Source organism: Filicampus tigris, chromosome 2 (assembly GCF_054856515.1).
Source record: "Filicampus tigris isolate MCC_2025a chromosome 2, RoL_Ftig_1.0, whole genome shotgun sequence".
NCBI classification, from domain to species: domain Eukaryota; kingdom Metazoa; phylum Chordata; class Actinopteri; order Syngnathiformes; family Syngnathidae; genus Filicampus; species Filicampus tigris.
The window spans coordinates 38,680,077-38,707,542 of record NC_141218.1 but is presented as its reverse complement, the minus strand read 5'-3'; the positions used below and the strand labels follow the sequence as shown (position 1 = coordinate 38,707,542).

Below are 27,466 nucleotides of genomic sequence, written 5' to 3'. Positions count from 1 at the left end.
CCGAAAACATAACATAAGTCACGCGGGTAAATTTGTCGTAAACCTAATCACAGAAAAAGCCCTTAAATCACTACAGAGTCTTTTGAGGTGGGCATTTTAGTACTAATGTCATTTTTACATGCAAACCCATTATATAAGTGCCAATGTTAAGGTCACCCAAGTGTCTCTTTAAATATACACATATATATGTACATACACACACACATACATACATATATGTACATACACACACACATACATACATATATGTACATACACACACACATACATATATACATACATACATACATATTTATATATATACACACAAAAAAAATTGAACTTAGATTAACTCCTTTATTTAACAGTTGTTTATTTGTCAATGCAGCGGACGTGAGAGAATCAGTCTCTTAACGGATGGGCGGAGAGCGCTTCCATTGGTCAGCAATTCGGTTTGCTGATTGGCTCCCTGGTTTGGTTTCCCCTCCGCTTCCGGAGCGCTGACTGGAACATCTTTCGGTGTGGGGAGAAACAAATCATTCGGTGCTGTTTCATGTGAATGTTCAATTGAATCTGGCGGCGTGATTCAATGTACACTCGGCGGGTCTTGTGTGGGATTATCGTTGTGGTTTGTGGACATCCGGAGCTATATTACACGGTCAGCTACCACTACCGGGACGAGAAATAAAGAGACCAGACTTGTGCTACGTTCACACCAATCGTGGATTAGCGTTCCGCGTCACTTTATTCGCTGGCGTTTTGAGAAATGTGAAGCCTGAATGCTGCAGCCGCTCATTCGTGCACAGCGGAGAGGGGAGGGGCTTTGGGTAGTAGACGACGACAGCATTTTTCGACATTGCAATCAAGTGGCCGACACTGTGCAAATGCAAACAATATTGCCGTCTTGGTAAAGTTCAACAGCTGTAAAAAACAAAAGAAAGAAAGTAAAAACATACCAGGTATACCAAGCTCCTCGCTCACGGCGCTCCAAGCCTGGTCTCTTTTTTTTTTCTTGTCTCGGTAATGGTAGCTGGCCGTGTCATATACAGTAGCTCGGGATGTCCACAAAAGGTAACGCTAACCTTTTCCTCCATTTTGCTCTCCACACTAACCCCGCCGAGTCTACAGGACGCTGTGTGTGACATACAGTACTCCCCGATGCTGATTGGCTGCAGCGAGGCGAAGTCGGAAAAAACCGCGCCGAATAGACGGATTTTCGGTGCTTCTCTCCACGTCCCACCGCTCCAAACGCATCATTCGCACCACCCCACACATAACTTCATTGACTTCAATTGAATTGCGCCGCCAGAAACGCCCTCAACGGATTTGGCAGCATTGGAGAACTGTGAGTGAGAATCTTGTTATACAGCTGTTGAGCTTTACCAAGACAGTTTTCTCTTGAAAAAAAAGATGTCTTTGGATTCTGCTTTTTTACCAGACAATCTTGAGGGGAAAATGGTTATCCATCAGTTTGTGACCTCAAGACATAGCACACTTAGGCTCTGCAGCAGGACGAAAATCCAAAACACACGAGTAAGTCAACTTCTGAAAAGCTGAAAAATGAACAAAATTAAGATTTTAGGCTGGCATTGTCAAGATCTGGAATTTAATCTTATAGAAATGCACGTGGCATGACCTTAATGTTTTACTCCCTCAAGTGTTCCACAAGGAAGAGTGGGCTAAAATATTCCCTCAGAGATGTGAAAGACTTGTTGCCAATTATAGAAAACGCTTGAGCGTGGCCCAACCAGTTATTAGGTTTTGGCGGTACAGGACACATAGGCCTTGGTAGCTTTGAATAGATTTGTTTTTCTCTTAATAAATAACATTACCAATAACATTTATAAACTGCATTTCATGTTTACTTGGGTTATCATTATCTAATAGGTTTGTTTGGTGATCTTAATAAAGTGGGGAAACTAGTAGGGGTGTAACAAAAAACTATGATTCGGAAAAGAAGGTGTGAGCGCATTGAATCAAACCGAATCGAATTATTCCACTTTAAAATCGAACCGTCCTTGATCGTATTGCACCTGCATGTATCGAAATACGGATCGAATTGTCTTTATTTGAGAGGGGAAAAAAAGAAGAAGGCAAATACTTTTTCAAGGCACTGTAGCAGCAGTCTACAGCTTTCTGGTGCGTGCACGTATACGTGCAACTGAGCAAGCGACATGTCATTTTGACTAAATTTTATGTTGTTATTACAGGGGAAGAATGAAGGTGCCACTGTAAGTATGCCCTTTTTGTGTTCCTATGAAAAATCACACAACAAAATTGTGGCTGCAAATTGCTAAAATGTTGCTGTAATTGTCAATTAAAAAACTGATAAAACAAAACAATTTTCAGATCAATCATTGCTTGTTTTACACAGAGACCGCACAAAACGGTTGCATGAATGCTATAACAGAAGAAATGGCATTTATCTTCCTTTGCCTTTTCAAGGTTCCCATGCCCTGTAACACAAAATGATTAATCAATTTTCCACTTGGGAAAATATCAATAAAATGTTTTGGAAAACCTTAAGTTGTCCTGGAAAATTGTTTCTCTTGCCTCTGCTATTTTCTGATAAGTGATATGAAATAGTTTAACAGGTGCTGACTTCAGTGGGCATCACGAGGCACAACTCTTTTCTGCTTCTAGAAGGTGCAGAGCCTGCTGCTTGTAACTAGGCATGGGGTGATTACCGTTATGACGATATACCATCCATCCATCCATCCATCCATTATCTACCGCTTATCTGGGGTCAGGTCACAGAGGTAGCAGCTTCAGCAGGGAAGCCAAGACTTCCCTCTCCCCAGTAGGGCTGAAAAATTAATTGCATTTGCAATATAATCACCAATTTGAAATTTTGTAATTGCAAAGGCTGCGGTTTAATTGGTCATTACTTTACTGACAGCGGAAGGGAGAGTGCTGTTCACAGAACGCGAAGCTAGCGCTGCCGCGCAAGCGTTCAGCTTTCTCACATGCTTAATCCTTTTGACCTCGCATGGTTGAAACGTCCGTGTGTGGGAAAAAAAAACTCACCATATACGTGTGTTGTCTATTCTGTGATGTTTTGGCTATCGTCGTATGTCGGAACTCGTGTGTGAGGAAGTGTCCGTCATAGCTGTTGGTGTGTGCCGCCGTTGTCTTCGATTTGGCTGAAGTATTAGCACACACGTAGAGACGATAGTGTGCGTCCATTCGAGCCACGACAAATAAAAAAGTATCCGAGCAAAGAAATAAACGTAGTATGTCTATCAAGTTTCTTGAAGAATGAATTTGGAAGGAGGATTGGAACGATTTAGAATACTACCTGTATAACATTTGAGAAAGAACAACAATCTTTGCTGAAGTAATACACCCTGCTAGAGAAATGGGTATAGTGCGCTCCCGCATTGGATCCTCCTTAATATGTCCCAAAACATTGGGAATTTGTGAAAAATCCCCCAAATTTGCTGTGACTCGTGGTGCAACGGATCGGATTAAATAAGCAAAAAAAAAGATAAATGGAACTTTGTCTTTATTTATTTTTAGTGCTGTCTTTTGTCAGCCCTGTTTATTTTATAAAATGCTTTTGCCCATAACAAGAAAAAAAAAAATCAACTCTGTCTAATATGGTCATTTAGGATTTAAGAACACAACGTAACGTAATATAAGGCAGCATACATTTTTATTTTACATGTGGTACAGTGTATAAAATAATAAGGTATCCTGCCAGACATTTTGAGCTGAATGTTTTTTCTTTAAAAAATTTAATGTAAAAAGTGTTTTATGAAATGTTTTATTTAGCTAGGTTAAAGATAGGTGGACCAAAGTAATCTACAAAAACAATAGACAAAAAAAAAAAAAGTAAGACAAGGAACAGCTGTTAAACGTTCCACTTGTTGCTACTGTTAACCGCTAGCTGCTCCCCACTAACGCCGGAGACTTGCGCCTTGGGTTGCCAACTGTCCCTTGAAAAACGGAATAATCTTGTATTTGGAAATATAAGTACACTTTCTGTATTGAATTGTAAATTGATTGATTGATTGCTAACTACGGCAACTACACTAAGACCAAATACCTATTTACTGCCTGCGGAATCAGCGGTGCAGTTATGAAGAATTATGTACTAGATATTGATTAAAAAGTACAGTGAGGAAAATAAGTTAAGTTAACTATATTGCAAGCTCTCCCACTTAGAAATCATGGAAGGGTCTGAAATTTTCATCGTAGGTGCATGTCCACTGTGAGAGAGAGAATCTAAAAAGAAAAATCCAGAAATCACAATGTATGATTCGTTTTAATAATTTATTTGTGTGATACAGCTGCAATTAAGTATTTGAACACCTGAGAAAACCAATGTTAAGATTTGGTACAGTAGCCTTTGCTTGCAATTACAGAGGTCAAACGTTTCCTGTAGTTGTTCACCAGCTTTGCACACACTGCAGGAGGGATTTTGGCCCACTCCTCCACACAGATCTTCTCTAGATGAGACAGGTTTCTGGGCTGTCGCTGAGAAACACGGAGTTTCAAATGCCTCCAACGGTTTTCTATTGGATTTAGGTCTGGACACTGGCTAGGCCACGCCAGAACCTTGATATGCATCTTACCTTTCTGTTTCAACATTGTCATGTTGAAAGACCCAGCCACGACCCATCTTCAATCACGACCCATCTTCAATGCTCTGACTGAGGGAAAGAGGTTGTTCTCCAAACTCTCACAATACATGGCCGTGGTCATCCTCTCCCTAATACAGTGCAGTCATCCTATCCCATGTGAAAAAAAAACACCCCCAAAGCATGATGCTACCACCCCCATGTTTCACAGTAGGGATGGTGTTCTTGGGATGGTACTCATCATTCATCTTCCTCCAAACGCTGTTAGTAAAATTATGACCAAAAAGTTCCAATTTGGTCTCATCTGACCACAAACCTTTCTCCCATGACTTCTCTGTATCATCCAAATGGTCATTGGCAAACTTAAGACGGCCTTGACATGTGCTGGTTTAAGTAGGGGAACCTTCCGTGTAATGCATGATTTCAAACCATGATGTCTTAGTGTATTACCAACAGTCACCTGGGAAACTGAGGTCCCAGCTCTTTTCAGGTCATTGACCAAGTCCTGTCGTGTAGTTTTGGGCTGATTCCTCACCTTTCTTAGTATCATTGAGACCCCACAAGGTGATATCTTGGATGGGGCTCCACTCCGATTGAGATTGACCGTCATGTTTAGCTTCTTCCATTTTCTAATAATTGCTACAACGATGGACCTTTTTTCACCAAGCTTCTCTGCAATTTCTCCGTAGCCCTTTCCAGCCTTGTGGAGTTGTACAATTTTGTCTCTGGTGTCTTTGGACAGCTGTTTGGACTTGGCCATGTTACAAGTTTGAGTCTTACTAATTGTATGGGGTGGACAGGTGTCTTTATGCAGCTAACGACCTCACACAGGTGCATATGATTCAGGATAATACATGAAGTGGAGGTGAACTTTTAAAGGCGGACTAACAGGTCTTTGAGGGTCAGAATTGTAGCTGATAGACAGGTGTTCAAATACTTAGCTGTATCACACAAATAAATCGTTAAAAAATTATACATTGTGATTTCTGGATTTTCTTTTTAGATTATCTCTCTCGCAGTGGACACGCACCTAAAATGAAAATGTCATACCCCTCCATGATTTCTAAGTGGGAGAACTTGCAATATAGCAGGGTGTTCAAATACTTATTTTCCTCACTGTATACGATGGATGGAAATAGCCTACTGTGGTTAGTTGCACAGAAAATAAAGTTTGAATCAGTTTTCTACTTGAGCAAGAGAAAATGAAAGTAGTGCATATGTCATTCATATATACTTAATTAGGGTTTCGAAAGTGTACCTCAGATTGTGCAGAGGATCACTACTTGTTTTGTCCGAGTGTAGTTGCCATAGTTAGTGAGCAAAGATGGCCGATCTGCGGGAAAAAGTGTGTCCCTTTGCAACTCAATACTTATATATATATATAGATAGATAGATAGATAGATAAATCCATCTATCTATCTATGGATGTGTATATATATATATATATATATATATATATATATATATATATATATATATATATATATATATATATATATATATATATATTATTAGGGGTTGGAATCTGGTTGGAATCTATGGGTACCTCACGATTCGATCCGATTCCGATTCGGAGGCCCTCGATTCAATCTGATTCCGATTCCTGTGATTTGGTTCGATTCCGATGCATCACTACAATGGCTTACATTTTATAGTTAATCTAAAATACTGGTACCTTTTTTAAAACAATTGCATAACTCAAGGAAGAGCAAGGATTTATATTTCACCCTTTGACTTTTATTAAAGTAGCAAGGCAACCTTTTTACGTGTGTCAACACAAATTTCAAAACGTGCCAATGCGTGCATTTGTTTTAACAAATGTCTGTAACTTCTCCTATAACAAAAAAAATATAAAAACATATTTAAACTTAATCTGATTGAGCGTAACCTAAGTGCAATATGCATCATCTGATTGACATTACTGTGTAACTTAGCAATGAACGCTGCTTTTATTTAACTTAATGTAGCACATGGAGTAGTATATTTTCTTTTATATTGCATATTGCAATTTGCCCTGCGATTGGCTGGCAATCAGTTCAGGGTGTACCCCACCTACTGCCCAAAGACAGCACCCCCGCGACCGTCGTGAGGATAAAGCGGTAAAAATAATGGATGGATGGATGATATTTCAATTGGTGACCTTTATTTTATTTTACATGTAGTTTATGTTGGACGTGATATTGTGCATTACAGCAGAGGGCAGTGTTGAACATGACCCGTTGGCGAAGTGAACCAAATGTACCGGGTGTGTGTGTAGGGTTCACTCAAGGGCACTCAATTTACTGTTTTTCAACAATTTATTCTCCTCAGCAATCTGCAGAAGACAATACAGCTCACTGAGTATATATATATATATATATATATATATATATATATATAGAACAAAGGCAGAAATTCTACATCGAAGAAAAACATACCTGCAGAAGACAATACAGACACACAGTTTGTCTTCAAGGTGGCACATCTGCTCCCTAAACACGTAAAATACTCTATATGAAACAAATGCTTCCTCAGCGTTGATCACATCACAAAAGAATAGTATTCGCGCCAAAACAGCGACACTGAAAAACATTTGTAAAACTATTATCGCTGGCGAAACAGACACAACACACTTTGATATTGTAAGAACATTTTACTGTACCCTCTATTGACCGGTAAAATAAACACAAAAGACTCAATCCTTGAGGAAAATAACGAAACAAAGTAGCAGCTCTTTCAAATGTGACTTACCCTCAGCAATAGTCATCTAATTGTGAGGGAAGAAGGAAGTTGCTAGGGAAGCCCAACGGGCATGATGGAAGCAGAGTGCGCCCCTTACGCAGGAAATGACTAAATATTAATACATAGAAATGACTCATTGAGATTAAATTCACAAATATACAAAAATAATCATGAAATGATCATTTAAATTCGAAAACATAATCAGGAAGGAAAATAATATATTAAGTATATTTTTTAACTCCGTTACACAAAGAGCAAGAATGGGCGGACAAAAACAAAAGAGGACGAAACTTTAAAAAGAAAAAGGCGCGCGGTGCTGTTGCGATATGGCTGGTAGAAGTACTGTGTATTTCCTCTGTTAAGAGCAATAAAAGCTTACTGTGAGTGTTGTAATTAACACTAACATTAAGCCCTGAGAAATTGCCAACAAACAGAACAGCTTTATTATTCAAAATATAAAGCAGCATATTTTGTAGCAATAAATAAAGACTTTAAATTGTTAATCTTGCAGAAGGTGTGCATACTCTAGGTTTTTGTGTGGTGTTAGAAGTAATCTACATGCTCTAGTGTTATTGTACTACGTGGTGGGAATTTTATATCGTGGATAGTCTGCTGTCTTCATCACGCCGCAAAAGCCGCTTCATTACACAACCGATTAGGGCGCAAATCTGATGCGATGTACTCTGCAGTGGATTTGGTCATTTTTCTTACTCTTTCGGAGTTTGGTGGAAGAGCACCTGGCAAAGTAAGTCCTGACGGGTCCGCCTTTCGCTGCACTCAACTCTGGGTGGTAAACGTGTCATCTATGTTGGGTTCCCAAAATATTTTAATAAAGACTCTAAATGTTTTCAAACCGATGCTTTTAACGAAGATTGCGTCGCTCGTGTGAGGTTTTGTTTGTCCCACCATCTTGTCACGTCAGCCTCGGCACAGACGTCTGACGTACAAAGGCACGTAATCGCTTGCACATCTTTTTTATTTTAATTTTATTTTATGCTTTAAGCATTGATTATTAGTAACTCTGAATCGATGCAGAATCGTTTTAATAAAATTAATGATGCATCGAAAAAATGATTATCATTCCCACCCCTAATATATAATATATCGATTAAGCGATTTTGAACCGCAACGGAATTTTCTGGATAAAACGATGATAAAACGTTCAAATCGGCACGTTCGATTTTGTTATTTTTAGTGTATTTAAGTGTAGCCCAGCTGTACTTTCTGTATTGTGTTCTGTTTGTACATTCTCTTCGTATTTGTACTTTCTGTTACTCTTCTCTTCGTATTAAGATCTCTGTTTTCCGGTGGTTACTTCGTGTTTGACATGCAGTCACGTGAGTAGCGCGTTCAATCCAATTGCTGAAATGCGGAAGCGATTGTCCGCTGTCCGAAGAAAAAGTGACACATGTGGGGGATTGTTTGCTGCAGGAGCCGACTATCTGAGCCGACTGCCGAATGAGTGAGTGAGTAAGGAAGTGAAGTGGAGCGTATGCTCAACTGACGGAATTGGCCAGGTCGACGGTGAGCTAGGAGCCCAGGATTGAAACTTGGAAATTTCCCAGAATAGAACTGAACCATTCTGAATCATCCCTGCTCTGGTCGGGCTGGTAGGAGGCTGCATTTTAGCCAGACGATCCCCTTCATTGAACTTAAATTGACTGGCATTTTTAGTTCAAAGAAAGAAAAATTAAGTTTAAATGAAAGACATTCAAAATACTTCATTTTTCATTATTTTTTATTTTACAAAGAAATCGTAGTCATAAAATCGGATTTGAGAGAAAATAATTGGGATTTTCATATTAGGCAAACTCGAACAGCCCTAATATATATATATATATGTGTATATATATCTATGTGTATATATATATATATATATATATATATATACATATATATGTTTATATATATATATATATATATATATATATATTTATATATATATATGGCATGTTCGGTTCGGTCCACTTATTAGCGGGAGCTTACGCACGGGGGCCAGTGTTTAAAGATTTCAGTGTTTTAATAATTTACAAAATTAAGAGATCTTTATTGTTAGTGTATTTTTTATTCTGGTCTTATTTCTCAGAATGCCACACGAATGGTTCGCTTTTTTTTTTCTTATAAAATAAGTACCATTTACTTGTCATCTTTTCAAAATAAACATATTTAAAAAAAAAAAAACTTTTTTTTTTGTACCGAAAATATACCGAACTGAAGTTTCCAAGAAAACCGAAATGTGATTTAGCGTACCGTTACACCCCTAATTATATATATATATATATATATATATATATATATATATATATATATATATATATATATATATATATTCAATACTACTATATACTACTACAACAAAACATACTTATATTTCCAAACATGGGACCATTCCGTTTTTCAAGGGACCATTGGCAACGCTACTCACAACATACTTTTAATAAATAAAATACATTTAATAGTCAACTCAAACAGCGAGTTATAATTAGTTTAGGTGATGACGTCTTTGCCAAAGCACAAATGAGGCGATCTGTGACCGTTCATGTCAAAAAGCTTAACGTGGCTTAATGTTAAAAAACTACAACCAATAGCCACCAGAATTCACATGCACATCTCCACTTATGCCCATGAATCTTTGAAAATATCAAAGCAATCGCCACAGTACTTAGGTACTGATTGGTCGTAGTTTGCTAACATTAATCCACATTAATTTTTTTTTACATGCACATTAAATGTTTTAGACCAGGGGTCAGCAACCTGCGGCTCTGCGTGGCTTGGGAAAATAAATTATTAAAGACAAAGTGTATTGTAATGTCTTCCAAAGACACAATGTCAGACGTAGCTTAGTTATCTCCCTTTTTATTATTCCAACACGGCTGCCTTTTTATTATTCCAACTACGGTGCAACAACAGTTCTGTTGTAAGTACACACGGATCACTTTGTCCTTTTTGCCGTCCGCTCATTTTCACACACCCCTCCCATCCAGCGAGTCGCGTGATTCATTCATTAATCTCAGAAACAACACAACACACTTAGCAAAACATTAACGTCACCACAATACAGATACCAATTCGTTACCATATGTTATTTGTCTCAAAAACGTGCATCATGTCTTCTTAATAAGTCAAAGTTTTTAACTTCTTTCTTCAGACCTTGTGCAATTTCGGTGATCAGCATTCGCATTCTTCAGAGACCTTTGACAGACCTTGATGACATGTCAGCAGGAAGCCCAGCGACATTAAAACTGCACAATATCTCAACAAAGTATTTTGTGTTTTTTAGTTTGTTTGATTGTAGTTGTAAATTGTACGATTATTGGGACCCCGAAATTTTAAAATCTCTGAAGTCCAAATATGGTCAAATTCTTCTTTTCCTTTTTTTATTTTAACTCATAAATCGATTCTCATGGTCCGTCCTTATTTCGTCTGTAATTTTTATACAATTTGAGCCAATTTAAAGCGGTGAAAATAGTAAATAGTTAAATAGTCAAATAAAGTGCGATTTCACGGCCGGAGTTGTGTGCAACACAATGACGTGTTCTTAGAGTGACCAGACAATGTGGGATGCCGCTGATGCTCGCAGCGGACACCAAAAATGAATACGACACAGCTTGTCAACTGTTCAGTAACATATAATAAATTGTAACAAAATAACAATTATAGATCTACAAATAAAAACACAGAACACAGAATTGCAGTTGAAATTATCTGCAGTTACAAAAATACAACACAAACTGCTAGTAAAAAGGTAAATATCTTGAGACATTAATATCAATAGGACAGGGGCGGAGCCAGAACGTGGCTAATGGGTGGGCCTGGAAAAATCAGGGTGGGCCTGAATATTTATTTCACTGAACACTATCCTCCTATTCCGACACATCGTATATTCAAATAAAATGACAAACTGAATAATATGAAGTTCAGATCCTCCTTAGACAACCACAATTATGCCATTCTTAATATTCAATACAATAAAAAACACAACGAAACACAAATTCAAAAATAATTTCATAATAATTTACAAAAAAATTAAAAGTATATATTTTTTCATGAATCTCACTGGGTGGGCAGTCTGTCAATTTGGGTGGGCCTGTGCACAGCCAGGATCACCCATAGATCCGCCCTTGCAATAGGAGCTCACAATAAAGGCTGAAATTAGTCAGTCTCATATCTTGAGGTAGATGCACTTTAACAATAGTCACACTCACAAAATAGAACCTTGTCAAATCTCAAGTCAACATGTAGAGCAGGAAGTGCAGTAACAATTTTCTACAGTAACAAACAATCGAAACAAAGACAGGCTACTACAACTACTGCAATTCAAATTATTTTCAAATTAAACAGCCACACCATAAAACGAAAATAAAACAAGAAGTATATCAAAAATAGTCAAGAGATAACAATACTGTAACTACAATAAATTCGGTTGTAAACAAACGTGTCCACCATAGCAGCACTATGCACGTCCAGAACCAAGGAAAGCACTGATGACAGTTATGTCCATCACAACTCAAGTCTTTCAGTTTTCTCCATAACAGCAACAGCAGCCACAAAGTTCACAGAAAGCTTTATCTGACTCGTCTTTCTCTGGCTTCACCCACTGACAATGAGTTCCCAGACCTTGTTGTAACTGCATTTCATTTTCTTTGCAGCCTTCTTACTTTCCTTAGAGCCCTCCATTTTCATTAATTCATCACAAATGTATGGAACGCGTCGCTAAAATGCTTGTTTTTGGGGGGCATGTCTTTAAAAACAACTATTGCCTGCATGTGCGCCCGGCTGTTTGATTGACAGCATACCCCTGCCTCTCAGTCTCGCACGCAGACAGTCACACCAGCCCGAACAACATACCCCCCGCCCCACACACACACACAGCCCGAGACCCGCCCCCATAATAGCCTCCACTGTGTGTTTTCTGCGCTCAGCACACAGGCGTTTAATAAAAAACAAGATTTTAGACGCACGGTTGAAAATTGGTGCCTGCCGATCAGACATGCGGGACAGCGAGTCAATTTGCGGGACGCATCAAAAATCATTAAAATGCGGGACAGTCCCGCGCAAATCGGGACATATGGTCACCCTCCGTGTTCTCCGTCTGCTGAATGCAGCCTTTTTTTTAATTGTTTTTTTTTAGACTAATGAAAATAGTACGGTTCTCTGGATTATTTTGGCTTGTTTAATATCGATCGATGAGTTGCTTTGTTACAAAAAGACCCCCCTCACATGTGTCGTGAGGTAAGTCTCAGTTTCATTTTAATATGAACTTAAGACGCGGTTAATTGGATCATTGTTTTATTTGCTGCATCACTCATGGCTTTAACCTGAAAGAACGCGTTGTAGCCAAAATTATGATGTATTGTATTGGTCAGGTGTGTTTGCTGGTGTGACGTTTCAAAGGGTGAGGGCACGATGAGCGGGGACTTTGAATTACTCAGATGTCACCGGCTTGGTTTTTATACTCTTTTAATCAATTAAGTATCAAATTATCGATTGAATAGGAATTAAATAAACACAAAGAAAAAAGTATTTTATAATGTTTCATATTGATACTTACTCAGTGTGAAACATGGGCCTGTTTGGATAAACATGCGTCACTAATTCGCTTGTCTCTAAACAAAGATGATTAGCTAACTGCTGCTGCTACCTACTGGTATGGAAGAGTACTACAATATAGAAACTACATGATTACGCTGCCAGGCGCTAGACCGCACAGGCACACAAATTAGATAATTTCCTACAGCACATGCCGCGGCACACAGTTTGAAAAACGCTGCCTTAAGACGTTGAACGCGGAAGTGCTGCGTGCATATAGTCCATTTGAGGACTCGTTTCACCACAATTTGACAATATGCACCTTACATGTGACTTACGTGATTCATGACAGTTTTCAACTTCCTCTGCTGCTATTACAGTGAATGCAGACTGTTGCCTTAATTTGAACGTGAAGTTTTTTGGGGGGTTTTTAACCATGGATCTAGCTGTGACATTGGCACCGAGGTATTTTTTAAATTTTGAACATTGTAATTTTGAACGGAAAATAGAGGACAGGTTATATGCACTGGGGACATGTGACTTCACTAAAGTATATGTACAGCCAGCCATCCTCAGCTCCTGATTGGGTCCGCACACCCACAGAGCAATTCTGTCCAATCAAAGAACTGTGCCTCAATTCTTCCAGGTCATTGTATCACAGATTAGTTTTGCATTGACCGAATGAAATCATTGCCTGTTCATGTAGCTGAATTTGTTGTGTGTTGGAGCTTTCATTGAAATGTGGGAGTAATCTCTGACTCCAGCTATGTTTGTAAAACCCTTGTTTAATTTCAGTTTGTTGGTGATATCTGTATAGCCCTTCTATCTGTAGTCTAATTCTTTTACCACAAGGTTTTGTGTGTACACATGGTCTGAGCTGTGCGTAAATGTACGCATGTCCTCACGCACAACATAATAAATATACAGAACAGTGACCCAGAAAAGGAAAAGGCAGAAAAATGATAGCATTTACATACTAGGCAAAAGAAGCTTGCAGAAGAGATGGTACAGATTCACAGGTCATTGCGACTTTGTAATAATACACTGATATTAAAGCCTGATTAAAAAAATAAGGAAAATACATTGATTTACCTCGGTGTATTCTCAGGTTGTTCCTGTGGAGAGGGTTTCAGTCATATTGCAGTCTTCAGATGGCACTCAAAATCAAGTCATGATCAGTGAAGAGGACAACATGACGCCGTATCTCATTAATCCAAATGTGTGCACAAATGTTGTTTTGAAGGTGAGTCTGAAACAACTTTTTGACTTTGACAACATTTTTAGTTCCAAAAAGGTTTTCACTTCAAGAGCGCTTGTGTACCTTCAAGGTACTCATAGTGCTTTTAACACTGTCTCTTCATTTTCATTTTCATCTTCAGCATCAGGAGCAATTGGGGATTCAATATCTTGCGCAAGGACACTTTCACATGGTCATGATTGAACCCACCACCTTTGGGTTATGAAGTCGTCTCACAACCCAAAGGTGGTGGGTTCGATCCCTCGAGCTCTACCACTTGAGCCATGCCACCCCATAATGCTTTTGTTTTTTTGTTTGTTTTCCTTAGGTTGCATATTTGGTGAAGTACAACAAGGAAGGCCAAATAGTGACTGCTGCAGTGCATCTGTTGCTTGGGAATTTTCATGTAACACTACTTAACCTGGAGCAGGAGTTCTCTGTCGAATTTATTCAGGTAATATCTAAGCTAAATAAACTTTTTCCCCACTTAAAAGGGTTATTTGCAAATATACATTTTCTAATTTGCGATCTGAGTGGCTTTTGGTTTATAAACATAGTGCTTATCAGGACATGGAAAATATAATTTACTGCATTGTGATTGCTTAATTGAAGCATGCACTCAAATATAACCATGGCATAAAATGGTGCTTTTTGCTCAAACAAGATTTGGAATGAAATAATTAGTGCAGCCCTGGCCAACCCGCGGCTCGCAGGCCGCCTGTGGCTCTTCAGCCGGTTCATACGGTTCCAGAAGCTTTTCAAAATCGAGCTTAGCTGGGCGCAGCGTGCCATAAATCCCATTTGTTGTGTATGCGTTGAGGGGCGGGGAGTAGTGTTACACGGGATAGGGGTACCAGTACGGTACCGTGATTTTTCGGCGTCAAAAACGACTCGATGCACAAGCAGCTCACCAACTCTTTCTTAACTATACATACCGCCGCTGGGACCGAACACCATAACTTCTGTTTTCTTTTCGTTGAAATTTAGAAAATTTAGTGACATCCGATCTTTGATGTCCTCTAGGCAGGACAAAAGTGGTCTTAAGGAGGAAGCCTCTTTTTTGCTTAGTGGGATATAGATTTGACAGTCGTCAGCATAGCAGTGGAAGTAAATGCTGTGTTTTCTAAGGATAGAACCCAGGGGCAGCAAATACAGTGAGAACAGCAATGGCCCCAAAATAGAACCCTGTGGAACACCATACGATAGAGGGGCAGAGCGGGACTCAGAGGAACCTAGGCTAACAGAAAAGGTCCTGCCACCCAAATTCGATCTAAACCACTCTAGAGCACATCCACTAATGCCCACTTGGTGTTGCAAGCGAGTCAAAAGAATACTGTAGTCTACCGTGTCAAAAGCTGCAGTCAAATCCAACAAAACGAGACATACGTGGTCTCCAGTGTCATTTGCCAGGAGGATGTCATTGAAAACACGTAGCAGGGCTGACTCAGTGCTATGCATCTTGTTGAAGCCTGACTGGAAAACTTCCATGACATTGTGTTTATCCAGGTATGATCTTAGCTGTGAGTGCACCACTTTTTCCAGAATTTTAGTCATAAAAGGCAGCTTGGAAATGGGTCTAAAATTTGATAGCACAGCTTGACCAAGGCCGGTTTTTTTTCAGCAGGGGTTGCACAACAGCATGCTTAAACTGTTGGGCGACCACACCAGAAGACAGGCTGCTGTTGATAATGGCCATAGCTGATTTACCAATTGTCTGGACAATCTCCTTAAAGAAGTGTGGAGGAATGGAGTCATAAGGGGAGCCCGATGGTTTCATATGGCAAACCACTTCCTCCAAAAATGTCAAAGAAACCAGCTCAAACGAATCGAACACTGCTGAACAAGGAACTTGGACAGAGGCGCCACAAATGTGGCGTTCGAAACAAGAGCCCTAGCTGTAGCAACCTTGTCAATGAAAAACTGCAAGAATTTGTCGCACATTTCAGGGGACGAGTCCATGCAAGTCGGTTATAATAGGTTTGCATGTAAAAATGACATCAGTACTAAAGTGCCCCCCCCCAAAAGACTTGTGATTTACGGTCTTTTTTTGTGATTGGATTTACGACAAATTGCCCCGCCCCCTTTTGGGGTTTGGCTTATGTTATGTTTTCAGTCTCAGCGGTCTACGTCACGGGAGGGAGGCAAGCGTGTTAATATTGCTCGGTTCTGTTGTCTAAAACGGTGACCGATCGCCACCAAAATGCAAATGCACATTACTACTCTTGTCCACTTCAACCTGTGAAAGTATAAAAGTGTTCTGCTCAATAGTTTGGATTTATTGACATAAAACGTGAACTCATCATGATCACCTCCAAAAAATCAAAAATACAGTGGCGATTACTCCTCCACTATCTATATATATATATATATATATACATATATATATATATATATATATATATATATATATATATATATATATATATATATATATACACACACACTATTAGTGTAACGGTATACGTGGGTGTAGTATGTAGCATGTTCGGTTCTGTCCACCTTGCGTACCATTTCTGAACAGTTTTTATTAGCGCGAGCTTACGCACGGGCGCTATTGACTGTTGCATCCGGTAGAGGACGGCACAAAAGAGGTCAAATGTTTGGGAACATTCTAGCTTTCCTGTTAAAATCGCCGATGGGGAAAGGTACTTGTATAAGTCCCAAAGTTGTGTGCCGACATTGCTACATGAGATTGTGACTATGTTGCAGGTAACACATCTAACATAATAACGAATATCCGACTTTGAATGTGACTTAGACAAGGAAGGAAGCAGTATTTTTAGCCAAAAACAAAATACAACAGCTCTGTTCTTCGTTCTCCGCCGCTTCTCTCACTAGCCGTACGATGCATACATGAACCTCGGAAAAATCACCAAATCATCTAATTTTTTGCCAAAAACGTCAAACTTAAATAGCGAGATTTATCATATTGTAGCGTCTTCGAGGAACACACCGTCAGACTTAGTTAAATTATCACATTTTTATTAATCCGAGTACAGCTGCACACGCTCGTCTTCGTTCTCCGCTGCTCCTCTCGCTTGCCATACGATGTCTTCATGAACCTTGGAAACATCACACCTCAGCAACACACAAATCCGACCACATTCAAAGATTTCAATGCCTAAAAAGTGTATACAATTTCATAAAGACTTTTGAAAGTTACTGTATTTTTTTCATCACAAAAAGAGTTTTAATATACTTAGCAATAATTGTAACTGTTGTTGTATTTTTTTCATCACAAATGTGTATACATGTACTGTAATTACAACTTTTCTTTAACTTGAATACTTAGTGTATCATAGGCTGTTGCTGCTGAGTGTTTAAAGATTTCAGTGTTTTAATCATTTACAAAATTAAGAGAGCTTTATTGTTAGTGTATTTTTTATTCTGGTGTAATTTCTTAGAATATCACCCAAATGGTTCGCTTTTGTTTATTTATTTATTTTTTTTAAATGCTGTTTACTTGTCATCTTTTCAAAATAAACATATTTTTAAAAAATCAGTTTTTTTGTACCAAAAATATACTGAACCGAAGTTTCCAAAAAAACGAACCGAACCGAAATGTGATTTAGCATACCGTTACACCCCTAATATATACACATGTGTGTGTGTGTACATACTAGGGATGTGCGCCACTAGTCATTTAACCGTCTACGATTTATTAAACGTGTAGTATTTTACTAGTCGGTTAAATGCTGCATTAAGTATCACGCATCTTGTTCCTCACGCCTCTGCCTCGGCCTCTGTAAACAAGCTGAGCACCAAGAGAAAATTCCTCCCCTCCCCCCGCCCACACACACACATAGTGGGGGCGGGGACACTAAATTTGGGGAAGTAAATTCTGAAGATGTAGAAGCTACCACGAAAAACAACGGCATCGTTTGGCAGTATTTTTGATGCAGCAGATGACAACAAGGTCGTCTGTAGGCTTTGTAAGCATAAACTCGCTTACAATCACTCTCCCGGAGCGATGAGAAACCACATCCAAAGTAAACCTCGATGTGAACCTGCAGGTCGATGGCGGCGGGGCCGGGCATACGAGCATGAGAGCGTTTGTTCAAGCCAGGCGCTGTGATGCACAGCAAAGATTAGCCATCTTACGCGGGCTAACACTGACGGCTGCTGAAAAGGACACTTACAATGTGCGTGATGGCTTTCAACGTTTCTTTGTGGTCAAGAAAAATGTAATTTATGAGCGTGCTAAATTCAACATGCGCAGACAGAGGGAAGGCGAGCCAATAGATTCGTTCATCACGTCATAATATGCGCTAGCCAAACACTGCAACTATGGAGCACTACATGACGAGCTAATCCGGGACAGACTCGTTTTTGGACTGTTAGATAAGGGGCTGTCCGTACGCATGCAGTTGGATGCAGAACTTATCTTAGATAAAGCTGTCAGGATGGCACGCCAGAGCGAAGAGGTGAAGAAGCAACAAGTTTCACTGCGAGGTGACATCAGTGCACAGGCTACTGATGCTAACAGTGGATAGAGCAAAACACACACAAGTCTGCTAAAAACAAACCACAGCATGCAAATAAACCACACAATGCAGAGAATAGCAAAAGAAAAGCTCAGTGTCATAAATGTGGTGCTTCCCCATCCCATCCATTTCGAAATTGTCCTGCAAATGAGAGTAAATGTCACGCATGTGGCAAAAAGGGACACTATAGCCGTGTGTGCAGAGCACCAAAATCTGTGCATGAAGTTAAAGAAGAGGAGAAGTATGCAATCTTCCTCGGCAGCATTACAACAGATGGTGAACCCTGGACGGTCAACATTGGCATCCATGACAACAATGTGTTGTTCAAAATCGATACAGGTGCTGGTCACAGTTCTGCCACACACAGTGTTCCTTGGGATATATAAAAGCGATCCACCAATTCTCCGGAAAGCAACAAAGCCACTTCTAGGACCAGGGAACAGTCTTCTTGATGTTGTGGGCGTCGCAAGGCTGCTGCTTAGTAGTAAGGGAAAAGCAGAGATGGAGGATGTATATGTTGTGTGTCATCTACACATAGCCCTGCTAGGAAGATCGGTAAACTGTAGATTGGGGCTGGTTGCACGATTGGACAGTGTCACTAGAGACATTAAAGAAAAACTTACCCAAAACTGTGCAGTGGACTCGGAGAATTGCGCCAGCCATAGAGGATAAAGCTAAAACCAGGGGCTCAACCGTTCTCACTCAAAACACCGAGAATGATTCCTTTGCCTTTGATGCACAAAGTCAGGCAGGAACTGTCCCGCATGGAAGAACTTGGGGTGATATGCAGAATTGAGGAGCCGACAGAGTGGTGCGCTGGTATTGTGGTGGTGCTGAAGAAGACAGGTGCTGTCCGCATATGTGTTGAGCTCACCAAACTGAATGACTCAGTGTGTCAAGAGAAATTTATCCTACCATCAGTGGAGGAGACGCTGGGAATGCTGGCTGGATCCAAAATTTTCAGTAAGCTGGAAGCAAAGATGGGGTTTTGGCAAATTCCCCTGACAGAAGATTCAGCAAAATTGACGACCTTCATCACACCCTTTGGACGTTTTTTTTTTCAAGCGTCTTCCTTTTGGCATAACATCGGCTCCAGAACACTTCCAGAACAGAATGGTAACAGAGGTTACAGAAGGGCTGGAGGGCGTGGTGTGCCACATGAATGATGTGCTGGTGTGGGGTCAAAATCAGGAGGAGCATGATGAATGCCTACACGTGGTGCTAGAGAAGATGCAAAAGGCAGGCATCACCCTGAACATTGAGAAATGTGACCTGTCGAAGTCTGAGGTGCGCTTTCTAGGTCATGTGGTCTCTGCCAGCGGCATCAGTCCAGATCCAGGCAAGACGGAGGCTGTGATGAAGATGCAGGAACCTGCAACAGTCAGCAAATTACAGTCCTTTCTTAGCATGGTAAAATTTATCCCGCGGCTGGCGGAGAGGTACAAACCACTGCGTGATCTCTTGTCGATAAAGAACTGCTGGATGTGGGGCATCGAGCAGGCTAAAGCTTTTCGAGATCTAAAGGCTGCTCTGACGTCGCCACCTGTCCTAGCTATGTATGATGCTAACAGAGAAGGCAAGGTCTCAGCGGATGCATCATCATATGGGTTGGGAGGGGTCTTACTCCAAAGGTGGGAGGGGGAATGGCGGCCGATAGATTACATATCACGGTCTCTCACTCCGACAGAGCAGAGATATGCACAGGTGGAAAAGGAGGCATTAGGACTGACCTGGGCCTGCGAGAGGTTCCGCAACTTTCTAATTGGGAAAAACTTCTAGTTGGAGACAGACCATAAGCCCCTATTAAGTCTTCTAGGGTCGCACGCTCTGGATGCGTTACCTCCCTGGATCCAACGCTTCAGAATGCATCTGATGTGATATTCCTACTCCATATCTCATGTGGCAGGGAAAAGTCTGTGGACAGCAGATACGCTGTCTCGCGCGGCAGTCGAGAGGGGTGATACACCGGCAGAAAAAGAGCTGTTCGAAGACACTAACATCTATCCATGATAATGGACAGCTTACCTGCAAGCACTGTCTATTTGGCCGAACTGGGAGACCAGCTGCAGAGGGACTCTGTGTGTGCATGTGTGAGGCAGCTGTGTGCAGAGGGATGGCTAACTCACGGTACCAATGAACCTGCACTTAAGCTGTACTGGTCTGAACGCGCTCTTCTCACTGTTCAGGATGGACTGCTATTAAAAGGACAGAAACTTGTTATCCCTTCAACAATGAGAAATGATTTTCTTGCAAAGCTGCATGAAAGTCATCAGGGAGTGGTCAAGTGCAGAGAGAGGGCAAAGCAGTCTGTATGGTGGCAGGGCTAAGTCAGCAGCTGAACGAGTTGGTTCTTAACTGCCGAGCATGCTGCCAGGAGAGACAGAACCACAGGGAGCCGCTGATTCCAAGGTCATGCCCATGGCAAAAGTGCGGAGCAGATTTGTTCGTGCTAGGGAACAAGACTTATCTGCTAGTGGTGGACACACCAAGTATGTGGACATTGCACCGCTGACCCCCACAAGGTCTAAGGATGTGATCCAGCACCTGAAGTCCATTTTTGCACGTCACGGTATTTGTGAGACGCTGGTCACTGACAACGGTCCATAGTTCTCAGGAGCTGACTTTGCTGATTTAGCTGATTCCTATGGGTTTCGTCATGTAACCAGCAGTCCAAAACACCCCCAGGGAAATGCTGAAGCTGAACAGGCAGTACAAACTGTGAAAGGACTCCTGCAGAAGTCAGATGATCCATACCTTGCGTTGCTTGCATACAGGTCTACTCCACTTCATAATGGCTACAGCCCAGCTCAACTTCTCATGGGGAGGAGGCTTCGCACCACTGTGCCTGTTCTGCCTGCGCTGTTGAAGCCTGTCCTTCCTGATGGAGACACTGTACTGCTGAAGGAGAAGAGGAGGAAGCAGGAGGATGCGCAACGCTACAATCTGTGACACCGTGTGAGGAACCTCAAGAGCCTGACACCTAGACAGCATGTGTGGGTCACGAATCAAAAAGCCGATGGCGCTGTCATCGGACGTCACTCAGCACCTCGTTCGTATTTGGTAGAGGGACCGCACAGGATCATCAGGCGAAACCGTCGCCACCTCGTCGCCATGCAACCTTCACCAGAGCAAGGTAGCCGTGGTGCGCCTGAGCAGATCCCAGGTGTTTCGCAACAACCTGCAGAAGTACCACCGCAGCAGAATGTTCCAGAATCACCATCTACTCCCACGCTCAGAACCAGGTCTGGGAGGACTGTGGTAAGGTCAACTCGGTTCAGCGCATGATCACCAGACTTTTGTCTGACATTTAAGAAAAAAAAAAAGACGACGGAAATGTACTGATTTAGATATCATTGTTTTTCTATTACTGTTGCACTATTTGAATGTAGGTGTTCAAGTTTCAGGTTTAGTAAGAAGATGGACAGTACAGGTATTTGTTTTGTATTTACAATTTCTTGTTCTAAGCTAAAGTTAAAATGCTGTGTGCCTGTTGGGAGTGTGACTGTCTTAGATAGGAGCAGACCTTCCAGCCACAGGGGCAGAATAATCCCCAAGGGATTGTTGAGATGTTCCTGATGACATCAGAGAGAGAGAGAGGGTGGAACGCCGGGAAATAAAATAAACGAGCACACTATACATACAGTCGGACTCAACGCGAATTATTGAATAACACGACACACAGGAGGGCGTTCTAAGGCTGCATATAAACCTGCATTACATATTGACTTTACAACAGGCAGAATAACCTGTAGTGTATATCATTTCACGTTATTGTAACCCACATTAAGAAAAATTCTAAAAGCTATTAAAATGTATGAATAATTTAAATGGTTAAAATCTAATATTGTGTTAGATAAGTTATTAAAATAGTGTGATAAAAAGACAATTCGACTGTAAAGGCCTTGCCAAGGAACAGGTAAACATTCACAAAGAAACTCCACAGACTCCAGGTGTGCACAAAGTTGCCTGTTTATATAATGAAATTGCACAAGAAACAGAAAATACTATCAATCTATGCATTACATACACATGTATTTTTATAGACATGAAGATGAGCCTATGCTAACGATTAGCGTTCTCAATTAGCATTAGCGATAGCGATTAGTATGTTCAGTCAACAACCCACAATCATCCACAATTCAGCTCGTATATAAGTGTTGCATGCTCATTACACACAATTGTCTAAGTTACTTACAGACGACGGTTGAACAAGAATGAACCACAAACAGGCAGATATGCTAACGATTAGTGATGGCGATCAGCATTAGCGATAGCGATTATTATGTTCAGTCAACAACCCACAATCATCCACAATTCAGCTCGTATATAAATGTTGCATGCTCATTACACACAATTGTCTAAGTTACTTACAGACGACGGTTGAACAAGAATGAACCACAAACAGGCAGTTGCCGTGCCTATGGCTGTGTGTGTGTGTGTGTGTCTCATCATGCAGCCACACATGTAAGGAGCAGAGCGCAGGAGACTAACATAGATAATTACGACCGAATACATAAATACTTTTGGAGACTTGGAAACATGCTACATGGTGGACGATAAATAAAAGACTTATTTAATCGATCTACAACCGTTTGGTGAGTTAAAAGTTATCTTACCGTAACTTTCTTGTTTGCTACATGTGTTAATGTTAGCTCAATATTACCATCGTAGCTTGATGGAAATAATGTGTACTAACCGCACAATTAATTTACTCCAAAAATGCGACTTATACTCCAGTGCGACTTATATGTTTTTTTCTTCTTTATAATGCATTTTATGGCTGGTGCGACTTGTACTCCAGAGCGACGTATAGTCTGGAAAATACGGTACACAAAACATTTGCATTTTAAACTTTAAATTCAATATGTATTAAATTTCAAGTTTTCTTGATTATAGACTAGTCAAATTTTATTTGCGACTAGTCGGCGAACTTCCCATCCCTAGTACGTACATTGACATGTATACATTACGCTTATACAAACATGTAAATGCAGGCACAAACATATAAATGCAGGCATTGATCTCATTGTTTTTAAAAAAGTTTTTCTTAAAATCAGAATTGGCTAATTCTGTGCCCAAAAAGCGTAGAAGCTATACAGCTGCATATCTGCATATCTCTCATGAAAATGATCATAACCCGCTCAATACTGCACTACAGTAGATGTCACACTAATGGCTCTATAAACCTCTATACACGTTATACTCGTGATTAATAAATAAATACAAAAATCAATGGGAACTTGTTTTATTAAAGTTGAATTTAGATGTAGTCTATAAAATATAAATAATCAAGTAGAGAAACAAACAGTGTAATATATTTATCTCACTCTCACACGTGTGCAAATGTTCATAAGTGTTTAGTGTTAAAAATGTGCTTTTCTTATCAAGCGCGTATCCTAATATTTTGAATTAATATATTTTTTTTAACTTTGAAGTTCTTTTTTCAGTTATTTTGCTGCTTTTGCTGATTTTAGGTTTTTGTCAAGGTACCGTTTTGGTATCGGTATGCAGGTATAGTTTTGAAGTCAAAATTTTGGTATCGTGGCAACACTAGTGGGGAGCACGGATTGGTGCTAAAACTTCCTTGCAATTGTCCTGGTTTTGTTTCATTGCAAAATAATGAGCCATTCTTCTTAAAATGTAATTTTGCTCGCTAGTGTGGCATTTAAGGGCTTCACTCCCGGGTTCATGTTACACGGCCAATTGGGTGACTGTTTAGTTGCATAACCCACGTGATATTATCACACATCTGAAGAAATAAATTGATGATTGGCTGATTGGCGCACGTGACATTTCTCCCACGAGCTATGTACACAAAAGCCAACCCTGTACGCTCGGAACTAATGTACATTAATCTTCCGATTAAAAAAAAATAAACTAAACAAAAATAATAGAACTAATGTGAATTGAAGCACATGTTGATTATGGATGCTTTGTATAGTAGGATTTTAAGTTGCACTTACGGATGTAGCGCTGAACTGTATTTACTGACATTGGTTTTCTGAAGTGGAAATGTGGTTTTCGTCCTGGCCGTGGAACAGTGGACCAGCTCTACACCCTCAGCAGGGTCCTCAAGGGTGCATGGGAGTTTGCCCAACCGGTCTACATGTGTTTTGTGGACTTGGAGAAGGCGTTCGACCGTGTCCCTCGGGGAGTTCTGTGGGGGGTGCTTCGGGAGTACGGGGTACCGAGCCCTCTGATAAGGGCTGTCCGGTCCCTGTACCACCGATGCCAGAGTTTGGTCCGAATTGCCGGCAGTAAGTCGGATTCGTTTCCTGTGGGGGTTGGACTCCGCTTCTGTCACCGATTCTGTTCATAACCTTTATGGACAGAATTTCTAGGCGCAGCCGAGGTGTCGAGGGGGTCCGGTTTGGTGGCCTCAGTATTGCATCTCTGCTTTTTGCAGATGATGTGGTACTGTTGGCTTCTTCAAGCCGCGATCTCCAACTCTCGCTGGAGCGGTTCGCAGCCGAGTGTGAAACGGTCGGAATGAAGATCAGCACCTCCAAATCTGAGACCATGGTCCTCAGTCGGAAAAGGGTGGCGTGCCCTCTCCGGGTCGGGGATGAGATTCTGCCCCAAGTGGAGGAGTTCAAGTATCTTGGGGTCTTGTTCACGAGTGGGGGTAAGATGGAACGGGAGATCGACAGGCGGATCGGTGCAGCGTCTGCTGTGATGCGGACCCTGTATCGGTCTGTCGTGGTGAAGAAGGAGCTTAGCCGAAAGGCGAAGCTCTCAATTTACCGGTCGATCTACGTTCCTACTCTCACATATGGTCATGAGCTGTGGGTCATGACCGAAAGAACAAGATCTCGGATACAAGCGGCCGAAATGGGTTTCCTTCGCAGGGTGTCCGGGCTCTCCCTTAGAGATAGGGTGAGAAGTTCGGCCATCCGGGAGGGACTCAGAGTCGAGCCGCTGCTCCTCCGCATCGAGAGGAGCCAGTTGAGGTGGCTCGGGCATCTGATTAGGATGCCTCCTGGACGCCTCCCTGGTGAGGTGTTCCGGGCATGTCCCACCGGCAGGAGACCCCGAGGACGACCCAGAACACGTTGGAGAGACTATGTCTCCCGGCTTGCCTGGGAACGCCTTGGGATCCTTCCGGAAGAGCTGGAGGGTGTTGCTGGGGAGAGGGAAGTCTGGGCTTCCCTGCTGAAGCTGCTGCCTCCGCGACCCGACTTCGGATAAGCGGGAGATAATGGATGAATGGATGGATGGTTTTCTGAAGTGTTCCTGAGTCCAGGTGGTGATATCCTTGACACATTGATGTCGTTTTTTGCTGCAGTGTCGCCTGAGGGATCGAAGGTCATGGGCATTCAATGTTGGTTTTCGGCCTTGCCGCTTACATGCAGTGATTACTCAACATTTTTTTAACCTTTTCACGATATTATGGACTGTAGTTGATGAAATCCTTAAATTCCTTGTAATTTTACGTTGTCATTGTCTTAAACTGTTTGGCAATTTTCTCACACAGTTGTTCACAAAGTGGTGAACCTCACCCTATCTTTGTTTGTGAATGACTGAGCAATTCAGGGAAGCTGTTTTATACCCAATCATGGCGCCCACCAGCTCCCAGTTAGCCTTTTCACTTAGGATGTCACAATATCGGCAATATTGTGATATTAAAATTGCCACAATATATCATCGGAGTCATGTCACAATATTAATAGCAGCAAATCTGCTATTACTATTGACAATGTTGTTTTCCATTTTTGCACTTCCAGTACCCTCTGGTGGTTAGTTTATTAGTGCAGTTTAATTTGATGCCAGGGTTAGGGTTAAACCCACGCTAATCGCCAGTAGGAGCCCATGTCAGCCAAGCCAATTTCTTTGTGAATGCTGTCATTATGTACAAAGACAGAATATTGTCATGATTTTTTATTTCATGTGAACTCTTTTTTTTTCTTTTTTTTTTACAATATCGTGAGCTTTTTATATATTGCCAACCTCCCCACAATATCGTGATAATTATCATATTGTGAGGTTCATATTGTGATATTATCGTATTGTGACATTTGGATATCGTGACATCCCTACTGTTCACTGTGGGATGTTCGAAACAAGTGTTTGATGTGCATTCCTCAACTTTTTCAGTCTTTTTTGCCACCTGTCCCAGCTTTTTTGGATCGTGTTGCAGCCATAAAGTTCAAAGTTAATGATTATTTGCTGTAAACAATAAACTTTATCAATTTTAACATTAATTATTTTGTCTTTGTAGTGTATTAAATTAAATATAGGTTGAAAATGATTTGCTAATAGTTGTATTCTCTTTTTATTTATGTTTCACACAACTTCACTGGAATTGGGTTTGTATATGGATTATATATGGAATCGCACCGCCAGAAATGCTCACCCTGAATTTAGTCTGGACGTAGCATAAAAGAGGTGCACAAAGAGTGCTGCAACACTTGAGCTGAGGTGGCAGGGATGATGCCTTGCTCAAAATGGAGCTCAGTAACAGAAGCTGCACTTGTACTGTAATATGACAAGTAATGTATTGATTTGAGTTACCAACTGTCTTGTATCATTTGATAGGAGGAGAATAAGAACGTGCCAATCCATAACAGTGGAAATCCAGGTTATATCGTCGGACTTCCTATTATGTCTGGACAAGAAATTGCTGAATATCCTTTTCTGGGTATGAATGGCATTATTATCAGTAACTGACTTTTTTTCATTTTCTTGCTTTCTGTTGTCCTTAACAGTTGTCGTTACAGGAATGGTGCGAAATATCAACCCTAGGGACACACTGTCTCTTCTCCAGATTTCTGTAAATCCCAACTGTATGGACAGTCATCAGCGTTCTCCTGTCTTGTTTGGTGTGGACTCAATATCTGGCTGCACATTAAGGCATGATTTTCTCAGCATAAACCGAATAACCTCACTCTTGTGAAAAGATGTGTACAGTATGTGATTGGACGTGTTCGGTCTTC

The 27,466-nt window shown here is 40.9% G+C and overlaps 1 protein-coding gene across 3 annotated transcripts in view; it reads left to right on the top strand.

Moving 5' to 3' along the window:
• The window catches only part of tctn1 (tectonic family member 1), an 85,423-nt gene that overhangs the window by 34,278 nt on the left and 23,679 nt on the right, over nt 1–27,466 (top strand). For 2 of the 3 annotated variants that reach the window (XM_086024156.1, XM_086024154.1), the window contains 5 exons: nt 2,190–2,210; nt 13,921–14,055; nt 14,378–14,503; nt 27,069–27,171; nt 27,251–27,383. In XM_086024156.1, the coding sequence (XP_085880282.1) occupies nt 2,190–2,210; nt 13,921–14,055; nt 14,378–14,503; nt 27,069–27,171; nt 27,251–27,383 (518 nt within the window). Of the gene's footprint in view, nt 1–2,189; nt 2,211–13,920; nt 14,056–14,377; nt 14,504–27,068; nt 27,172–27,249; nt 27,384–27,466 lie in introns of all 3 variants that reach the window. The other variant, XM_086024155.1, reaches the window with a different exon arrangement.